The sequence below is a fragment of the Aythya marila genome (assembly GCF_965140915.1).
Source record: "Aythya marila genome assembly, chromosome: 1".
NCBI classification, from domain to species: domain Eukaryota; kingdom Metazoa; phylum Chordata; class Aves; order Anseriformes; family Anatidae; genus Aythya; species Aythya marila.
In genome coordinates this window covers 103,780,357-103,802,693 of record NC_139042.1, presented here as the reverse complement: position 1 = coordinate 103,802,693, position 22,337 = coordinate 103,780,357, and the positions used below count along the sequence as shown (strand labels likewise).

Below are 22,337 nucleotides of genomic sequence, written 5' to 3'. Positions count from 1 at the left end.
TGTGTTGTTTATGCAGCTTAATGAAAAAAAGTTTCCTAAGTGGGAAAATCAAATACTAACCCCAAATTTTCCCTGTTGCTACACAGTTGCTTTGGGTGTCCATGGTCACACAAAACTGTAACTAATACAAATAAAATATACTCTTGTTTAGTGATAAGAATAGCTATTTTTACAACAAACCCTGCATTCAGTAGCTGTGAAATTAAATGTTGAAAAAGAACATAATGAACAAGCAAAACAGACTACTGCAAAAAATCTCTTCTGCGATCTCTGTGAATTAACAGAAAAAGAAAACCTGATTTAAGAAAAAGATCCGTATACCTAAGGAGTTAACTAATGAAACAATTTTCAGGGCAGAGGAGAAGATTTTCTACCTACTGACCCAAAGCCTAGGTGTGTCAAGAACAAATGTCATCTTAAATCACAGCTTGCCATGTTGGTGAATGTGCAAGCCTGTTGACTTAAACCAAGAACCGATGCATGACTTTTTCACAGTGAGTAAAGGTTAACATGTTTAAATCTATCCCATTAATTTTCCATCATCTCTGAAAGTTCAAGCTGCTGTTGTTCTCACAGGATAAACAAAATATTGTTTTCACAGGAGACCATATTGTTAGTGAGCCACAAATTCTACAAAGACATGACGGTTAGAAAATTTGATCTCCATGATAAAACTGTAGGATGACTGAAACAGTAAAATGAAGCCTGTCAAAAATAATGTTATCTTTTTTGCTACACAAAGTCTGGTCTTCCACAGGCCTTTCAAGGGTGATTCAGACTTTAACACAGGAGTTGTCCCCGTAAAGTCAGTGAAAACTCCCACGTAAAAAATGACTGTGGTTGAAATAAAATGACTGGGGAAACAGTACATTGGATCAAAGCGACTGTATAGTCATTATACAACAGATAGTTTTTGGTAAAAGTCTCACTGTGGGAGGTCCATTTGGTAAAATATTTGGCAAACTTGGGAAATCTTTGCTACTATATCCAAGTCCCTGAATCCAAGAGTAACTGCAATTGATGTAGGATTTGGCTTCCAGATCAATACAATATGAAGCAGTCATCTGCTTTATACAGTATAATCCGTCTTTTAATTTACTCAGTGGGGCTTTAGAACATGTGCTAGAACATTAAAATAGCAATTTTGTGCAACTGAATCCTACAGGGGAGTCCTCAGAATGGAAATACCAAATACTCTAACTGCATCAAATACATGGCAAGACTTGAAGCATCCCAGCTCACTTGTAAACCTACCACTTTACAACATGGCAGCAACATTAGCTGCTGGCAGAAAATATGTACTTAATACAGATGCTGAGCAAATGAGAAACAACATACACCACTTGCTTCACAGATAAACCATGTGAGAAAATCCTTAACTATCTACTTCTTCTACTTGCCGGGAAATCTGTCCTTGGAGAATTCGTCTTGCAACACAACTTTCAAAGTTTTTTTTCTTATACCCCATGGCAATCGTTTGCCATTATTAGCGATCTAAGTGAAAGTGTATGATCTTTCAAATTTTTCATATTTGCGGTATTTTAAACCTATTGAATGTCCCTTGCAAACTGTCTGCAGATAAGAACAGAAGCTCTCCATGAGCATCAAATTTAGCATACAAAAATAAAACCTAAGTACAAAACATAGTTTGTTCCAAATGCTGACACAGTCTTGCTATAAGCTGAAACATGATTCTGTTGCCTAGTGACATGGCTTTGAAGAAGGAATTAATATTTCTAATATTAATGCAATGACAATTTTGCATTTTCTGAACACACGAAGGTTATCACAGGCTACTGTCCCAAAATAACTTTCTGAGTGCATGTCATTATTCCGTAATGAATGTGAGGTCATTCAAGGTAGCTTATCGCTCAACCTTAATCATGATAATGCCCAGGAACGTGTTATTCCAAAATAATGAGTTCATGCATCCATACCCTACACTAAAATCATCCGACCACGCAAAACTGACCAGCTATTTTCTGAAAGCAATTTCACAGATTTTCACAGATTTGTTCCTCTCATATTCAGTACAACTTGGCACTTCTCCAGCTTACATACAAAAGTCAAAACAAAAGGAGTTATACTACACCAACACCTGCAGATCTTTTGGAGAACAAAATGAAAAAGAACATTTTTCACGATTAGTGTGCCATGCTGGTAGCATGACTCACAATCAAGAATTCAATGCAATGGTTCCAACCAACTGGATCTGAATAGGTCCAAGCATATTCCTTTGATTACCTGTAGAGAGCTGGGTGGGAAAAGGGTTCATTTCTTTGTCCACCATTTTCTGGTATAAAGCTCTCAAGCTGAATGGCTCCACAGTAAAAGGTAATGTTCCAGTCAACATCGCATACATGTTTACCCCACTAAAAGAAAACATACAATAAAAGAAACCAAAATGATCAGGAACAAGGAAAAACTTAGTTTGAGGTTTTAGTGACTGTACTTTGTTTTAAATGCCTAACAACTACTAAACAGGATGGAAAATGTTCTCCTTCTGTTGCACACAATGATTTGGGCAAGAGTTTACAGAGATTTGCTCATGGAGGGTCGCACAATGTGTAAGACATAAGCTGGGAGTCACAGAACCGAGTCCAGCTGTTAGGCAAGTTCTCAGCTAAGTGCCAGTCCACAATTATGTCTCTCCTCAGGCTGCATAAATACTTAAAGTGCTTTCAGGAGCCTTATACTGCTGCTGCCCTGGGTGTGGTGTGACTGCCCATGTCCATGGGTACATCGCAAGTCCTGGCTTGATACCAAAAGGCTTCCACTGGCCTCTGGTGCAGCACAAAGATCAGGTGTGAACAATTAAATTTTTCATAGCAGAAAACTTATTGCTTATTTTTACCCAACAGAGTCAGTGATGAAAAGTGGGTTGGGTACTCTTGTTCTTCTCTCCCACAAAAGGACTTTAAATTCAAGTGAGTGGAATTCCTTCCTTTTGGGAATTTGTTTCCTCAGTCTACTGAATAAACGTATGTGAACAGAAAGAATCTAAACCATTGTGCTATTACGAACCATGATCACAGCAAGCATTTGTTCAGCTACAAGGAAGGGTAGGGTTAACTGTATTTTTCTTTCTTAAATAAAAAAAAAAAAAAAGCAGGATATTATTACTGGAGAAGTTTAAATGGTTTACAGGAATGACTGTGTTCTGTTTGTCTGCATTCCAGTCCCAGTAAGAGTGCCTGCATTCCTCAGGGCTGATAATCTCCCCCTTGATGTGGAGGGATGGCCCACTGCTGGAGTGAGAAGTGAAGTAGCCATGTGATGGGTGAGGTGCAGGTCTCCTGGAGCACAGACTGCAGATCAAGAGTATTATGGTGTCACAGGGTGCTGACCAGATCAGTCTGAGAGATGAAGTTGACCCAGGTCCTAGTCTCATATGTAAACTATGGCCAACCTTTCTTAGCAGTAGTAGCACTTATACAGCACTTTATGTTTTCAGAGTATTCCAAATACTTGAACTAGGGAACCACTACAATCTATTACTTCATTTAAATTGATTTGTGTTTTACTATCCCCATTTCACTGGTGAGGGAAAATATTCAGATCCTAATACAAAAGCTAAAACTCAGCTAATCTTACCTAATTCCTCTCTGGGAGAGACAATAACTGACACCATGGCCATGGCCAACAGTAGGGTAGTGGGAGTTACACAGTCTAAAAAAGTACTGCAGATAAATTCATTGCCTCCAGAACACGTTTATAGCTTTCTCCATCTCTGGCACAGGTGATTTTTGCCTCTTCTTTTGCCTGAATGTTACTAGGTTCTCAGGCTCACAAAATTTCTGGCCATGTCTTCGTTTTAACTACTATGCTTTCAAAGGGATGACCTGACTAGATTTCACATTTCCTGCTAGATGTGACTGTGGATAATGCATGGAGACCATGTGAAAGTTTGAAGTTCCTTTGGGGAAAACAAAACACAGTGTTGGTCCTCTTGTGCCAGAGCCATGTTTTCTACTGTGACTCAAATTCAGTGATGAAGCTGTACTTTACTGCAACCTTGCCATGCTATGTGTTCTACCAATCTACATACAGCTCTATTTCAAATCAAAATATCAGTGCAATTTAGTTCACAGAGTCATGTTAATTAAAACAGATTTTATGCTTATTTCTCATTTGAGTAATGGGTAATGATGACAAGTAACAACAATTATAAGCTAGAGAAGTAACTCACATGGACCAAACGTCTATTTTGGGCCCGTATTTTTTCCTTGCCAGAAGTTCAGGGGCTGCATATGCTGGGCTCCCACACTGGGTGCTGAATGGATCAGAATAACCCAAGATTCCTGCACAGTTGCTCAGTCCAAAGTCTGTGAAAAGCATAGAGACAGAGTTATGAAAGAGATAGATACAGTAAAAAAGCGCTAAAACAGCAAGGAAAAAAAGCACTTTTTTTTTTTTTTTTTCAAAAGCTAAGCAACGAACTGTCTAAGAAAAAATCATTCACATGAAAAATTTTTACAATTTGTGCTAATAAAAAGAGATTTCAACAAGCAATAAAAATCATCTTAGAACACACATGATCATCAGTTTCACAGACAAAGCAATTATGTTTCACTGGGAGCTGGATGGCAGCAACTGGAGCTGAGTTTGTCTCATGCCCTCACCGCATGATGGGCATGGGGCAGAAAGCAGCCTCGGATTGTCATGGGTTCTGTACTGGTACTAAGAGGCCAAGCATTGCTTCTTCATTTTTTTTTCCTTTAAATCTGTTAAAGGAGCCATCAGATTTACGGCAGGGAGGTTGCTTTCTTGGGACTAGTGTGGTGATTCACAAACACATGGGGTTGCAGAGTCGGCGTTTCAGCTCTGAAGCAACACAAGGGAGATCTTGGAGCAAGAAGGGGAATGTGTTGATTTGGCTCTCCCTCCCCCTCTTCTGTCTTGAATTATTGTATTTCTGGCCCCTGGGTGTATCTGATGTTCTCTGCTGGCAGTAATAGCAAGGGACTGGCAAAGGCTGGCATCATGAACTGATCAGGAACAAGACGCAGTGTCTCCGCACCAGAGGAGGCTGCAGTTTCACAAGTGCTCTCAGCCAACCCAAGCCCAGGCTGGCGCCAAGAAGGGAGCTCTCCCAACCTCTTTCGTCTGCTCCAGCGCTGGTATGGCTGCAGGGTGAGCTGTGTTTAAGAAAGGATCTTAAAAATTAAACCACTCAGCAAGGAAAGAAATTTGCAGAGAGCAGCTGTGGAACGGGCTTGCCGCTCAGTCACACCAGCAGCAGAAGAGGCTGGGGGCAATGTGCAGGCAGGGGTGTGCAAGCCCTGTCTAGTGGTAGCCCACACTTGGCTTGGTAGAGAGCAAAACTACAGCCTCAGAGATGACAAGGGAAGGTGAGGAGAGGTTGCAGAGGGTCTTGAGAGAAGGCAGCAACTTGACATGATAGAGGGGAAGAAGTGAGGCAAACTGGCAAGGAAGAGGAGGATGCAGGCAAAGCTGACAGGCTGGGAAGTCTGCCTTTGTAGCAGGGCATCATATCCAGGAGCAGAGGATCTACAGAGGTCACAATAAAAGAGGTTCACGTTTATTAATAGCCTCCCATTGATGACAGCTTCAACAGAAATACTGGTATTAAGAACACTGACATCTGTTTGCCTCCTTTTTCATTCATCCTCTCTTCTTAAAAATTCCCCAAATGTAGGTGTGTTTAAAATGAAAAGTGTCTTATACATAAACAATGCAGTCCGGAGAAACAGACCACTGAATCCTGTTCCTAGAGACTCATGTCTTTTTTATCCACGTGTCTCATAAAACAGCCTTCTGTGTGTGCAACCCACCTGCCCAGCTGGGCTAAAAGCATTACATCTTGGAGGCCAAATATAACAGGCTACTGCTGAGTCCATGCCACCCTCCACAGTCACTGGTTAGAGTCTCTCTCCCTTATCTGCCTACATATTTGCATGAGACTTGAAGTAACAACCTGTCAGCCTGTCCTTTAGGATTCACCCTATGCCAAATGTGGCTAAAATTAGACAAGAGTCCCTCAAGATATTAAAAGCGCCCTGCTGGGGTGTTCACATAAGCCCTGTTCCCTTATGAAACTGGGCTAAAAATGAATAATGTTTACCAAAAAAAAAAAGTACAAAAATGACTATGTGGGTTGGAGTGTCCAAATGACTGCAGAGTGCTTGCTGCTTGCCTGGCTGGCTCTCTGTGAGGGAGGCAAGCCCAGCACCACCACATTTAAACAGCCAAAGAGGCTCAGAGGGGTTTGTTGGAGAGCACTGTAAAAACTGTAGGGAGGATCAAGGCAATTTCCTTGCCTCTGATGGAAAACAATTGTCTCTGGACACTGCTTAATCATCTCTGCTAGATATGTATTATCCCTGGGGCTTACACAAATACTTCTGAGGATCCATTTACTTAATTAATTTATTTATTATCTATGGCCTGAGATGGGTTATGTCAGCTGTAAAATACTGTTTAAAACTAGAAATAATACCTCTGCAGGGTATTACTCATGGTCTTTACCCTACTGTGACATACCACCTCAAAATTACTTGACTGTAACATAATGCTTCACACTCAAAATAAATAATGGCTATATTCTGACCCGGTATAAACCAGCATCTGTTTATCATTATCAACGGAGGTATCCTCTAGTGAAAGTTTTCGCTATCTTATTTACTTAAACTATAAACATCTTATTGACTTTTTCTCAGCTCATTCATTACAACCAGGCTGGTATACTTTTCTTTTTCTTTTCTTTTCTTTTCTTTTCTTTTCTTTTCTTTTCTTTTCTTTTCTTTTCTTTTCTTTTCTTTTCTTTTCTTTTCTTTTCTTTTCTTTTCTTTTCTTTTCTTTTCTTTTTTCTTTTCTTTTCTTGTTCCTGTTGAAATTAAAAATGCCTGCAAATGCCTGCATACTGGGGACGGGGATTTTATTGCAAAAGAAATGGAAATATTGTTATGAATACTGTGGCAGCACATCGTGATCGCAGGGTCATTTGTAGTAAGGATGCGTTTTTATCTTGGTAAGAATGGTATTACCACCAGCATTGATAATTTTACTTCCATTCCTGTCTCTTTCTTGGGCTTTTTTCAATAAGCCTAGCTAATTACAGAATTCAGATCAAAGGCCACACTTGGTTTTCCAGAGTAAATATTATGACATGGGAGCTCCACCACCCCCACTCTTCATACTATCGAAGTATCGCATTGCACTACTACTTTTCAACGCCTCCAGGAAATCAACATTAAGTTATGGATACATGGCTATCTCTGAAGCTGTGACAGTTGGATTATGGAAAAAGGCATTTAACAGCACAAGCCTTAGAATAAAGTGAGAGATCATGGACAAGGTTGACCTTTGTCTGCGGCAGCAGAGCTTCACAGACCTCAGTAGAGCTACTTATGGGCAGGGTCCTTTTGGTGCTGTAGATCCTTGAGCAGAGTGCCAAGGACTTTGCATGGTCTGTGAGTGGCCTTTTATGGCACCTTAATCAGACACCTACCACCATGGGCTTGTAGATAAAGGGAAGTGAATTACTTCCAGCATTGCTGATCCTGATGTTCCTTGATTTGAGACTTACCAAGCAGCTAGCAGCAAGTCCACTTAACACAGCAAATGGAATTTTTCTAATAATACTATCTAAGCACATATTCCAAACCATCTTATCACATAGCTAAAAAGAATAACAAAAAGTAAGGTGTCACTTAGCAGCTGTGTGAAGAAAGGGATTCAAGGGATTTGTCTCTCACTGAAATGCATGAGCAAGCAGGGACTGTCAGTGTCACTTTATGCTACATTTTTCATCTTTCATTCATCTCTTCTGTTTCCTTTGTGTGTTTTTTTTTTCTTTTTTTTTTTTTTCCCTATTTTTTATATTACACAGCTATTACAAGAGCAACATTTTCAGTAGATACTAGAGTGTTTGCTGCTTCACAAAGCCTGGAGACTAAGCTGCTACTGCAAAGCAGTTAATGTCATCTGGTTTTGTAGCTCAAAGTCTCTTCTTGAAAGCATGACAAGCAGCACATAATTCCTCTAAACATACTCTTCTCTAGTGAAGAACCTTCCTGGGCAGCACTACATGACAACACAATTGATTCATCACATTTCTAGAAAGATAGACTACATAAAACATTTTACTGAATGTGGAACAAGATGAGTGAGGGAACAGGCATGGAGGAGGAACAGGAGTAAATTATCAGGTCTATTACACCAGGCACAGACATGTGCTGGAACATTTCCATTGCATGAGTTGTGCAGAAGCAGGACACGGGACAGCCAGCTTGTGTGAAACATGGGAAAACAAATCCTAACTGTTTGGGGTTGTTTAATAAAATAGTGGCTTCTCTGGAAAATTAGATCAGAGGTTTTCCTTTGGGAATGGGAGGAGATGAAACAATTGACTTAAGCTGACTGTTGATAAAACACAAGTGTTTGAGCAGACTATGACTTTAAAACTGTTTTTACTTACAGTGAAATTATTACTAATAAAGCAACCTTTATTTTTTTATAACATACCCATTTGGACAGTGCAATTTAATTGCTTTGTTTTAAGATACATACTGTGTACAATCTGCCTTGTTCAAAACATCAGGCTGCAGACCTGAGGACAATTTATCTCAGCTAGCTAGGCTACGGAAGATCTGTCTCTTTCTCTATACGTCCCACACCACCCACTGTGAGGAGACCTTTCTATGCAACTGAAGCAAACAAAACTGCAGGAACAGCTCTGAAGTTATTTTTTGGCATGTAAGTTTTAATTGTACACACATCATCTGATTAGATCTGGTTTTGGATGTCAAGTTCACATACTGTTGTGTAATCAAACACCCAATAACAGGAAAGCTATAGAAATTCTTTAAATCTATCAGATGTTCATATAGCACTGTTGCAAACCATCTGGTCTCACTTATCTGCTAAATCAAGATAATGGGTGGTATCCATCATTACTGATGAATGATTCATGGTAACATATCAGTATCCTCTGACCCATAACTGAGGTAATGCAGCATTCTCTTTTGCTTTTATTTTCCCAGAGACATTTGATTCACTACAGAGTAATGACTAGAAGTCATGGTAGTTCTTCTAGAGACCAAATTCCCTGAGTAATTTTTGAGTATTTCAAATTTCATTAACCATGCTCTTCTTGCTTGTTTCAAGATGTATGTGCTTTATACATTAAAAAGACTGTCCATTTGATCTGAATGCTAAGTGTTTTTCATCACTTTTCAGGTGATAAAACTTTTCAAAGAAAGTCAGTCAAGTGTTTAATTTGTCTGCAGCCACAGACACTGCTTTGGCAAAAGTGTAGGCATAGAAATAAATATTTTTTTTTTTTTTTTTTATTTTTTTAGTGAAGGGCATATTTTCTTTTCAGTGCACACATTAATGTTAATGGCAGTTACACAACGGCAGTGAGAGACTATACCCACAGATGATTAATCTAAAACATCTGCATAACTTGAATGAATTGAGTACTGCACACAACTGACACCTGAACACAATCAAGTCTCTATTGTTGATCTTTTTTATATTTTTTAACAGCCCTCTAAAACAATTTCTTATTGGGTTCTGGAAGCAAACTTAACAAATATAAATAAAGGACCAAATTTTGCTAGATGCTAAAAATGCTTGCAACTCCCACCGACTTCAGCGGAAGCATATGCATATGGGGGCAGAATCCAACTCAGGAAATGCAAAATTATAAAGATAATAAAATAAGTTACTTCTGCGGTGTCGGTTCTCTAATTCTTTACAAAGTACCTGATTTAAATAGGAAAGCCGCTTGTTAGAAAATGAAGGATTATACCCATACCCAGTTAAAGCTGAATTATTTGGAACATTTTTTCACAAGATGCTGTCAGGAACAGCTTGATTGCTATCTATACTCTCCCAGCTCCTCTTTGCAGCAACATTAGCAGTTGTCACATGGAGGATTATGAAGTCTTAAAATTCTCTTTATAAAACCACCAATTTTAATTACTGGAATTGCCGAACTAGTTTCATACCAATAAGCTTGATATTGTTGTCTTCATCTAGCAACAGATTTTCTATCTTCAAGTCTCTGAAAGAAACAAAATATTTTGAGTGAGCCTCTGAAATAATGAAGCAACTTCCCATCACTCTCATCAGTTCATTTACAAAATTCATATATATAATAACGGGTATTATGAAAGCAGCGCACACAGTTCCACATTCAAAGCAGAAAGCCCCATGCACTGTCTCCTCTCCGTAATTACCAGTACTTTCACATACAGGTTCACACCAACTCTTCATGCACAGAAAGAATTTACAAACATTTGTCAGTAAATCCTGTAATTAATCAGATTCTTTGAATTTCTTGTGTACTTATAAGCCTGCAGAAACCTTGTACATGGGAAACATTTCAAATATGTTTCTGAATTGGAGGTCATTTTCTCGTTACTCTTCATAACCAAAGTCTCTTCATTGGATGTAGCTGGAGAATAAACTGCAGAGATTTGAGGAGCCAAATGTCTCTTCTCTGATATTGTCTACTGTTCTGGGGACCACAATCAGTCTCCCCATGGGGATGAGACATCCAAACACTTTACAAAGGTGGTCAACACTAGAATGCTAGTATAAGGCTGAAATATAATACAAGGAAGAAATTTTTCACAGTGAGGGTGTTGAGGTACAGGAACAGGTTGCCCAGAGAAGCTGTGGATGCCCCATCTTTGGAGGTGTTCAAGGCCAGGCTGGATGAGTCTTTGGGCAACCTGGTCTGGTGGGAGGTGTCCCTGCCCATGGCAGGGGGTTGGAACTGGATGATCTAAATGAACTAGATGGCCCCTTCCAAACCAAACCATTCCATGATTCTAAGATTCTCACGTGCTAGAGTTGAAAATTGAGGCTGAGGGATTGAAATGGTTTGCCTAATGCCATCCAGTATGTTAGTAAGAAAGCTGAGAGAAGTCCTCACACAAGTTTTCTGAGTGCCACTTCAGTGCTTTCTCCACCGTTCTATTCTGCTTGACCTCCCCAGAACCACTTCACAGACTAGGGCCCAGACCAGTTTGGGGGGAGAGAAGATAAAATGAAAACAGCTATCTGCTACTGCCAACCAGTCTGCTGACATGTATTTGTGAGCACTCCATTCACATTACATGTGTTCTTTCATCATTTACGAATGTGGTTGTGCATTTCTAAACCATGTTCTACATAAGCAAAATATCACAAAGATTATTTTCCCTAAAACAGTGAATGAATAAATAAATAAATAAATGGTTCAAGTACAGTATAAGCATTAAGTATAATATGAAAAATCATTTAGGTTGCTACACAACTTCCACACGACTTCTAGGAATTGCCTGTGTCTTTCTTACAAGAATTTTTTCCACAGTCCAGACATAAAATATTTCTATTAGCATGCCAGGATATCAATAGCTCAGACTGCCAGTGGTGTTTCTCTCAGTACACTTCGGAAAAAAATGGATAATAAAGCCATCAGCTATAATTATGGGGAGTCAGTGACATCCATGTTATTTTGCCTTTGTAAGGAAGAGGGAGTAACGAAGAATGCCTCTATTGCAGATGAAGATATACGCTTAATAAAATAAGACAAGTAAACCAACCAAACCAAACAAAGCACTTTCACAAGAAAGGATCTGGGAAATAAAAATAACTGTGACCAACTCCAAGCCTTTTTTTTTTTTTTTTTAAATGTCCCTCTCCCCTCATTTTATGTCCATGCTATCTTTCAAATAACTCTAAGAAAAAAGAATATTTGCATGTAGGATGACACTCACTTCACCCGTGCAATCACAATGACCATCTCCCTATTGAACAGATGTTTCCATACCCTAGCTAGCATTTCTTGCAGATTTTCCTTGCTTCATGCACGAAAAGAAAGAGGGGAAATGATACATAAATCTATTGAAGAAGAGTATTTTGCAAATCTCTGCTATTTGGTGGCATTCCTCTCTTTGCAGGAAACTCCATGCATTGCAACGCGCTACAAACCCACCTCTCTGCCTCCTCCAAAGGGAGCTTCTGCCGTATGGTAACCACCACGGCTGAGAAATTGCTTGGTACAAGAGTGACGTGCCTTGCCAGATGGATCCAGATCAACCCACTTCCACTTCCCCCCACTGCCAAAAAAGGGCTTATTTCTTCACGTGTCACGCCTTTATTGCTTGCAGATGGAGATTTTTCCACAGACAGGGTGATTAGCCTCTAGAAAGATATCGGGGCCAGGTATTTAACAAGAGAGAGTGCCAAAAAAACAGTATGGAAAAGAAAAAAAGACTTGAAAAACCAACAGAACCAAGTGGGACTTCAAGTCGTACACTGAAACACTCAGTACAAACTCTCAAAGCAAGAAGCAAGGCAATTTGGAAGTTCCAAGTACATTAAACATTAGCTGAAAAGAGGTAAACTTTTAAAACTAGAGGAAAGAATATAGAAAGATGAAAGCTGTAAGTTGAGGCAAAAAGACATGCAAGCAATTAGAATAACAAATGAGTGACAGAAGAGCTAAAAATAAACACAAGATATTTAAAAGGATTCATGGTTAAAAAATAAAACTAAGGATAAATATTACAGGGAATCTTAAAGCTATCAGAGGAAAAAAAAAATAAATATAGCTTCAGTATAGAGTACAATCAGACCTGGTTAATTAAAGCCATTCACCCATACGTCTATTCTCAGCAGACTTGCCAGTAAGCAGTAGCTGATCTAATAGTTCATATGTACCACATTTTTGTCAGTCCACGTCAACATGAAAGCCCTTTTTTTGGTGTGTCGCTGGGAACTAGGACAACAGATTTTCACTCTTTGGTACAACCTAATGAAAAGATTCCATGTGAACCTGTCTAAGAAACACAAAGCTGTACAAAACCAGACCAAGAAAAGCCAGATTAGACCATAGCTGGAGAACCACTGCTACACAGACATGGACTATCCAGAAAGTGCAGGGCAGCACCACCCCGCAGCCTGATCCCACTGGGATGGCCACCAGCAGTGCTCATAGATGACTGGTACCGATGTATGGCAGGAACCTGGCACCCATGGCCAGGGCAGCAGGAGTGCAAACACAGCCTGCTGGTCAGAGGGCTTATTCTGTGAATACTTTAAGTGATTTTAACAATACACCAAATCACCCGCTATATCTTTTTGACAAAAAGCGTGATTGTACAATCTGGTTTTATGTCTCTCTTAGGATCATCTTGTAGAGACAGCACTGATTTCCCTCAAGTTCCTAAATGTTTTATTATGTCAGTTCAATCTGGTTCCAACATAAGTGTTTTTGTTTGGTTTTAATTATTATTACTATATTATGATTATCATTATTTACAGACAGGCTTATCTCGGTTGCTACTTTGTTTGAATGCTTACATTAATTCCTTGCAATGGAAAAAAAAATAGCACCATTACATTGAAAAGTTAGGGAACAATGAATTTCATGCACAACATTATAAAAAGGTTGACAAACAAACAAAAGCAAACATCCCACCATACGTATTCTGGTGAGATTTCTTTTTGCACGCTTTTTAATGGTAGTATACTGCAAGGCAGAATGCGGGTTACTTGCTATGACACACATAATGCTTGAAGTCTTTCTTGGAAGACACTGGGAAGACACGGAGCAATTAAACATTAGGCATATATGCAGGTCCCTGCAGACTCAGAGGTTCCTGTAATTCTGAAAATGGCTTGCACTTTTCAACAGGACACAGCTGCTTTGTGACTGAGGGCCATGCAGCTGTACACGTACCACAGTATGTGGAACTGAGGTGGGGAAAAGACATGCAGTTGCTGGAGACCTTCAGTTCAGAGTGGGACGTGATTCATAGGATGGCTTGTTTAGGTTTGGAGTTTGTTCTTCTGTTGATGGAGCTGATTTTTCCCTGGCTTTGCTTAGAGATTCATAGACCACTTTGGAAACCCCTACTCAAGCCAGTGATTCCACAGAGCAACACAAACCTGCTTCACTTAGCACACTACCTTAGGCTTGTGCCACCAAAAATCACATCTCAACTACCAACCCACAAACTCACTTTGTAGCCCCATGAAAGAGCTGGGAAGGGTGCAGAGTTTTGGGTTCATCATCGTGTTAACACACATTTCAAAGGCACTGCTTTGTTATCAAAGTGTTGCTTACTGAGCCTGATTCTTCTATCAGCCACAAAGTCACTGAATTCAATGTGGTTGACTCTGTAAAAGTGGAATTTGTTCCATTGTCTTTACTAAAACAATGTCTAGTTTGTTTACAGCAGAGAAGTCCAAGAGACAATGCCTAAAGGTAATTTTGAAATCTGACACAAAATAGAAAGACAAACCAGCTTTACACTTCAAAAAGAGAGTTTGTTCTGTAGTGCAGGATCTGTCATAAATACTGCATCAGCAGCCAGATTACTGGCACTTAAAATTAATGGGATGGAAGTTACTAAAGCCAGCACACGTCAAATTAGTGGGTATCAAAGAAGGACTCCCGTAGCACCCTAAGCAACTGCATCATCATACCACCTTACACTTCTTGGTGTGCTAGGGAAAGAGCAGAAGGGTATTATGGAAAAATATACAAACTCCACTCAAAACCTCAAGTATTTTCTTATGTCTCTCAAACTCCTGATCTGCTTTTAATTACAAAATGGCAGTGGAAGGTATGAATATACTGCCACGAAGACTGAAAAAGGGGGAACACAGAAAGCTACCTTTGCTACCAATACATTATTAAATTCTTTTCTTTGACATCCTGACAGTAATTGCACTGAATGGGATTGAATTTTGTTAAAATTACTTTAAAAGGGTTGTTGAGAATTTCCTGTGGGATGCAGTTGCAAGCACCAAGGCTTTCACTTCGTTTTCTCTGTTGTCCTTATGCTCCCAAGGGGCTTATTGTTCATCCTGCCTTTTGACAGCATGAAGGCCTGTGTAAACACCCTCTGAAAAGAGAAAGCTTCACCAGATACTGCCATTTGGGTTTGTTTTCTTCTGTCAGAGGGAAAGATAAATATTCCTACCTGATTCACAGTCGAGCTTGTTGCAAGTGTATTTTTAGCAACCAACCAGCTCTTCTGATAAAAGCAATGAAACACAAGTGATTACACGGAATTATATTTAGAATAGCTGCATTTCTTTCTCCAGAAAGTGGCCACTGAAACCTGGACACTCCTCATCAGAGATGCTGTTCCTACACTGGGGTGCTTGCAGCTTTTATATATCATAGAAGAAATATTTATAATTCAAAATATGGTCAAACTCAAATAATTTTTTAATCTCTCTAATTAAAGTGAGGTTTCTCAAAAAACTTTAGACTGCTTGCATGTCACACTGCTTCCTAAAAGAGGCTTTTCTTTTGAGTTCTGGGTCCCTTCTCTTGTCAGAGTGCTTTTCTGCCATGCCAAGTCTTGATTGTAAATCATGAAGCCAGCTGAGTAATGTTCATCAAATAATGTAACCAAATTTAATGCAACTTCTTTCTGGCTTTTTTTCCATCCTGAATTATAGAAGAGGGCAAGTCATCTAGATTATTCCCTGAATAATGAGGACAAAAATGCCGGTGACTTTTGTAATCAAAGGTTCAGTGAATACTTTTCAATGCTCTGCCTGATTCAGGGTGAATGATGAAAACATTTTGAGAGAGGCAAACAGCAGACCGCTTCCTGGCCTACAATGCCGTGTTTTGTTTCACACACAGCGAATGTGAACACCCACAGATCACCACCTCAATGAAAGCTCTGTTATTTTTACCTGTTTTAAAAATAACAACAATAACAACAACAGAACACTGTCATTTCATCCAGGGTGAGCATGAATCAGACTTCTGCACTATTTTTTCCCCTCTTCAGTTAAGCAGTCTGTTTTTATAGCTGCCACGGTCAAAAGCCCAAGAAGCTGAAGGACAACTCCTGCGGTAACTACTAGTCCTTGTCCCTCTATTGCACACAGAGGGACGGGAGAAGAAATTTGGATTGGGCTGCCCATGTTTTTCTTGTGTCTCTGTGCTGTTCTACATACCTTGTTAATATAGTAAGTCAAGATGCTAACAGTTAAGCCAGAGAAAATATTTTATCAGTATAACTAGAATTGGACCTGCTAGTTATCCAGATGTATAATGATAGTTTGGATCCACTGACCAGCAAGTGAATCAGTCAGTCCCGCCAGCCCACCATAAGCACATTGGATACCATGACACTAAGCAGCGGGCAGATTTCCCTGTGAGAGGTACTTCTGCTGCTGAACTCAGTGCTGCTGCTAGAAACTCAACATCCTCATCTGTTCCTGACAGGTTTTTCTCTGCCCTTCTCAGAAACTTTGACCTTTTTCTTTCCCCACACCTCATCTCCCTACATACAGGATATGAACTGATCCTTTAAAGCAATAAATAGACTTCTTCCTTTTCCATGCCCCAAACTGTAGGGTTAATAATTTAAAGAGATCAGCAGTTCAGCTGCTGATAGAGAACCTGCAGACAAGACCTGGCTGCTGCTCAAATATTTATGGTGCAGTGGTACCAGAAGCTTAGCTTGAGATAAGACCTCAGTGCACCCGAGGTTATAGGTGCACGTAGCACCTACCCCTAAAGGACTGCAGGGAACAAGCAGAGAGACCTTGAGACCAAAAAAAGCAGCTTTCTGGGTGTGTGGAGCTGGGCCTAGCAGCGTAGCCTGGTGGTATCGAGTCCCAGATCTGCAGAATTATGCAGGTGCCTCGCTCCTGCTACCGAGAGGATGGGGCCTACATGACGTGCTCAGCGCCACGTGGCAAATCTGTGGGAGTTCAGACTTGACTCCCGTCATCCCAAATTTAGAAAGTGTAGTCTCCTTCTTAGACAACATCCTATAAATACACCTAGGAACAGAATAAGAGACATACTGGGTCAGACCAAAGGTACATCAGCCCACCATCCTCCTGTCTCCATAGCAGCCAAGAGCACATAAGTGGAGAAGGAAATAGGGGCAGGCAATCATGTGTGGTATCTCCACCTGTGCACTCCCAGCCTCTGCCAGGTGCTGCTCATGGGCTTCAGGCAGAGGTACAGTAAGGCTATTCCTTATTCCGAAACCCTCAGCAGACCTCTATTTGATTAACTTGTCCTGTTTCCCCTTGAGCCCAGGTAAACATCCTGCTTATGCACTGATTAAAACAAGGTCCTAAAGAAAGAAACACATCACACAGCATTGCAGCAGCTCTGGATTTCTCCTGAGAAGACACTGCAAGATGAAGTGAACAGCTGCATACTCTGGATTGTACTTCCCTTTCTCCGATCTTGCGAGGTCCCATCGGGGCAATACAATTAGTGGAAAGAGCAGAGAAGAACAAGCAAGGGACTTCTGTGAACCCATTTAGGCTTCATCCTTGACAGACTTTGGGCAAACCAGTTCATCTACCTGTACTGCTGTATTTCCACCAGCGAAACAGCAGACATGACCTCCTCAAAGACACAGTGAAACCATACAGTAGTTAATGTTGGTACTGAGCTTCAAAGAAGCAAAATAGTACTAGTGTAGTACAGACCTATGTTGATGTAGTACAGGCCTATGTTTAAGGACATGCAGTTGGTGCAGCTACTGTGCACTTTTTCTGAAGTTAAACAGTTAGGTAAGTTCTTTCTAGAGATACTGTCTAAAATATGAACAACTAAACAATATCTTAAAGATTAGCCAAAAAGCTGGCTGTAATAGATTTTCAAAAGGAAGTCACCTTGCTATATAAATACATGCATAGACGCCACTTTGAGGCTCTGAGGTAAATTTGTTCCAGAGAGGGTTTTAAAGATTACCTGTGGACTACTCCTGCCCGATGAAGATGTTCTACTGCCAGAATAAGCTGCCTGATGTATTTGCGTGCTTCATGCTCTTCAAGTCTTTTTTTCTCATAGATCTTGTGCATCAGGTTGCCACCAGGGCACAGCTCCATGACAAGGTAGTAGCTGTTCTCAGTTTCCAGTATATCCAACAGCTGGGCTATATTTGGGTGGCGAATCATCTGCTGGATCTGCCCTTCCCGTCGCAGATTCTTAGTGACATAAGTGTCCTTTTTGGCTCTTTTCTTGTCAATTACTTTCACTGCCACCTAGTGAAAAACAGAGGAGAGGGGAGTTATTAGCAGTCACACACTGATGATTTATTGCTTTAAACCTGCACAAACAACCTCAAAAATAATAAATAAATAAATAAATGGCTGTAATTCCCAACTGTTTCAGTTCATACACCAATGTTTCAGGCACAGCTGCCCAGGTCAGAGAAACAGCTGATTTTGCAACCCCAGCCTCCACTAACAATTACTCCCTTGTGCGATGACAGATAAAAGTTATTGCAAGGAAATAGGTAACAAAGGGAAGACAATGTTCTCATTAACCACTCCCAAATACTGAGCATATTTAATGCTGGACATATAATTTCATCTACCATCTCAAAAAGTCTCCAAGCTGGTATTTACAAGTTGTTAACTGTCATTTTTGGCTTTTTCTGGCTTAGGACATACGACTTCAGATGATCTGCTTCCATTACAAGTTCCTGAAACTATAGCCAACTGTTAGTTTTACATTACTGAAAAGAAAAAAAGAAAAAACAAAAACAAAAACAAAACAAAACAAAACAAAACAAACAAACATAAAACACAGTTGTTTTGGTACCACTCTCTTGGCACATTTCTTTTTCTCTTTTAAAACATACATGAAAGACAGTCCCCTTGTTACTTCTAGAACTGAACAACTCTGCAAAATGCAAGAAGGCAAAACTTTTTTTTTTTAAATGTGGGTACTAAATTGCATACCACTCAGAGCTGTCCAAGTCAACTGAAGCCCATCATGAAAGTATGTAATAAAAACAAAGAGACTCTGCACCACAGCCTATGACACAGTCTAGCCCCTGTTGAAGTGCTTTCATTCCTACTGCTGGTGCAGACACTACATGAGAACAAAAGGACAGGACCAGTGAGGATATCACTCTTTTCTATGCTTAAAGAATCTGATTCCTGTTACTGTTTTAATGCAGGCAATAAATAATTGCAATTAATTAGTATCTGCCTTTATCTGCCTCAAATTTGTAGATACTTATTTATTGAGATTTCTTATTTAGAGTGTGTGCTGCAGACTTCCAGGTCATCTGCGCCAGACAATGATTTAACAGCATATGCCAGCAGAGCAACAAAAGGCACTGGATCCTCCTCCCCTGCCCCTCATTTCCTCAGAGCTCTGCAACAAAGGAAGTCCTTTAACGCATGCACCAGCCCCAGCAGCTCACTGATCATTACCCAAGTGACAGTTGTTTGTCGGGATGAGGGAAGGGGAATACAGTGCTTGGTATTCCTGTGTGATGCTGAATTTTACATGAAACTGGTTGGAAAGGTTCTTTTTTGCACAGGTATGGGTCCAAGAGAAGGCAGAAAAAATGCCACAATCCCTCTGCCCTCCCTGATGGGGGCACAAAGATGCTACACTTGCATCTTTGCTGCATGCCTTGATTTGGCCTTGGAGGACCTCCTGCATTAATTTACTCCTACGATGAGAAGAAATAACAAACATGGGGAAAATCTTGGAGTTTTACTGACTGGATTGCTCATTCTCAACATCCAGAGAGTAGCTCAAGCCAAACAGGCTTCCATCCATCTCCATCTTGTACAGCATCCCTCCTCATGGCTGACAAGCTACTCACAACACACTTGCTTCCAGCTACAGCCAACTACATGGTTAAAATCCACGGCATTATAGGCTGCTGGTCTTGGGCATCAGGGAGACAAAGTTGTTCACAAAATGCCTGGCCCCCTCCCTGCATGAGAAAGTGTCACATCAGTCATGTGACAGCTCCCAGTTTGGCTAGCCTAGCCTTTTTTCTACAAGAAATAGAAAGTTTGAATTAGTAAGCAATTTGGTTTTTCTTCAGAAAATAGAAGCATTAAATAAATAAATAAATAAATAAATAAAAATACGCCCAGACTGTTTAACACAAACTCCTTGAGTCAAAGTCAAGTTTTTATGAGCAGATAAATTGGAGAATAAAACTACAGGAGTCTGGGCTTAATAGTTTGTCTTAACAAACAGAAGTCAGCATCATGGCATACGTTATTGGCTGGATATATTTCTGCTGTTAAAAGATGATTCTAATGAAATACCCTTGATAAGAAGGCAAGGCTAACCACCACATGCGTGACAGCTGCCTGGGTGAAATGTGGAGCAGCATCAGAGCCATAAATGCCTGGAAGCTACATTCCTGACTAGTCACATTAAAGAAAGATCATTCTGTTTTAAGATAAGACAACAGGCAAATCAGAGCTTTACTTAACCATTTTTGAAAGCCTCAGGTGATTCACCAAGGAAACAGTCTTAAACTAGCATGTTCTTCAATCTAATGAAATAAGACCAAGAACACAGAGGCTTGCGTGGATTATTTGGACAGCAAACCACAAAAGCTATTCTGGTGAGGACAAACAAATTCGTGGGTAAAAGAAACATGATATACCAGTTTGTTTGCTGGCAGCACAACACAACCTCTGTAAAAGTTGAGAACAATGCACATGAAAATGCTGCTGTTTTCTGCAGCTGCAGGATACACAACATGGGTTATTAACAAAATGGAGCAGTAACCTCTTGTCCATATCAGGAAGTCATCCTGAACTCATTGACTAAAAAAAGCACGTTACTAAACCCATGCATATCTCCTACGCGGGCTGAGCATGGCTGTGGGGAACAAGGGCAAACACCTGAACCCAGGAGACAGAGCCAACTATGTGACTACTTGCAAACTTTTTCACCATCACAAAGAATTAGTCATCTATGTCTTAAGGACAAATTTTCTCTTTGATTTTGACAGATGCTTGGTCAGGCACGCTATCTATCCCAACAGAGCTGCCTTCAGACCCCACCTTGAGTCTGAGCTGCCTTTTCCATACCTTCAATATCCCTTGCATTGGGTCCAAGAAGTCCATCAGCACAGCTAACAGCCAGCTGACAAAGGAGGCAATAACAGTTTTGTTTCAGCAACAGCTTTGCACAGGGGAAAGAGAAGAGTAAAACACCAATTAAGAGTACTGAAAGCTTGCATTTCCCATATCAGAGAGGACACAAGGTTCTGTGACACCTTGCTTGCTCCTGGGACAGTGCAAGCAGGACCTTGCCTCCACTCCCAGTTCCATGCTGCAGCACATGGTACTACAGAAATATTTCAGATGGATGAAATATTTATTCTCTCTCCATAGATTTTCTCTCTCCATCTCAGGGATAATTCAAAAGCTTTAAAGAAATCTCCATATGTCTAAAGAAAAAAATACACAGTTGACCCAACACATAAGCATCCTATTGACTGTCAAACAGATGTTCATAACTGCTTCTAGCTGTTGTGCCTCTCCATCTCTCTTCATCCCAGCTCATCTTCGTTACAACTCCTTTCATTTATTCTTTTGCTCTTCTAGTCACTGCCCTTTCCCTTGCACTGCTCTTCTTGCTTTTGTTTTCTCGTAGGATCCTTTTTCTTTCATAAATGAAATGCACCCCATGATAGGGAGTCAGCACTGTCAGGCAGAGCTCCGATGGTTTGTTTTGGTTTGGTGTTGTTGTTTTGTTTTGCTGTAGGTTTTTTGTTTTAGTTTTTGGTTTTGCCTGTTTGAATTTCTTGGATTTTTCTCCAATTTACAATTCATTCTTAAGCATACAGAGGAAATCCATGGATCAAAATGTGCGCTCAGTAACTCCAGGATTGACTTAGCTCAATATCCTTGATTTTGAGTTCATCCAGAGTTACACTGAGGTAAGTGGAGACGGAATGTGCCCTGACACATTTAATATGCACAGACTCATGTATGGTGCATATGCACACACACACCTGAAAATTTCATCCATGCAGAAGGAAAAAGCATTCAGTATAGAAAATACCCTAGATGCTAGCTAACCACAAAGCAAACACATTCAAGCTTTCATAACCTACTCAAGATAAGACAATTATTCTGTTTTGCTCTCCCAAGTTTCACGTGGGGGTTCTTTGCATCACGCTTATCTCCTGACTTGAATTGCCAGCCAATATTGGCATAGAAATAAAAATAAATGATAAAGCAAGTAATTACTCTGAATATGTATCAACAGTGGCTCTTGACATTCAACACGTTGCTTTTGGCTAAATCTTTGCTGTGTAAATAAATAAATGGTTTAGGTTATTCTGTGTTATGAGATACGAAGATGAGTAATAGGCCGTATTTTTGGTTCCAGAGTCCTAGAATTACTGTTGGAATGAATTACTTTCCTGAAGTTTATGGTGTGACACATCATATGAGCAATTGCTGCTTCTCTCGATCGTTGCACTAAAATAGTTCAGGCTGGGCTAAAATGTACTGGAACGGAGGTGAGGGGGAAGTGTAAACACCACTATTCTCCAAAGATAGTTGTAGGAGACAGTTGCATTGCTTGCAGAAGC

At 40.2% G+C, this 22,337-nt stretch overlaps 1 protein-coding gene across 2 annotated transcripts in view; it reads right to left on the bottom strand.

The window, feature by feature from the left end:
• Positions 1-22,337, bottom strand: part of HUNK (hormonally up-regulated Neu-associated kinase) — a 57,522-nt gene that overhangs the window by 19,794 nt on the left and 15,391 nt on the right. For both annotated transcript variants that reach the window (XM_082763724.1, XM_082763725.1), the window contains exons 2-5: positions 17,714-18,006; positions 9,978-10,033; positions 4,190-4,325; positions 2,245-2,372 (exon numbers count right to left, since the gene is read on the bottom strand). In XM_082763724.1, coding sequence (XP_082619850.1) covers positions 2,245-2,372; positions 4,190-4,325; positions 9,978-10,033; positions 17,714-18,006 — 613 coding nt within the window. The remainder of the gene's footprint in view (positions 1-2,244; positions 2,373-4,189; positions 4,326-9,977; positions 10,034-17,713; positions 18,007-22,337) is intronic.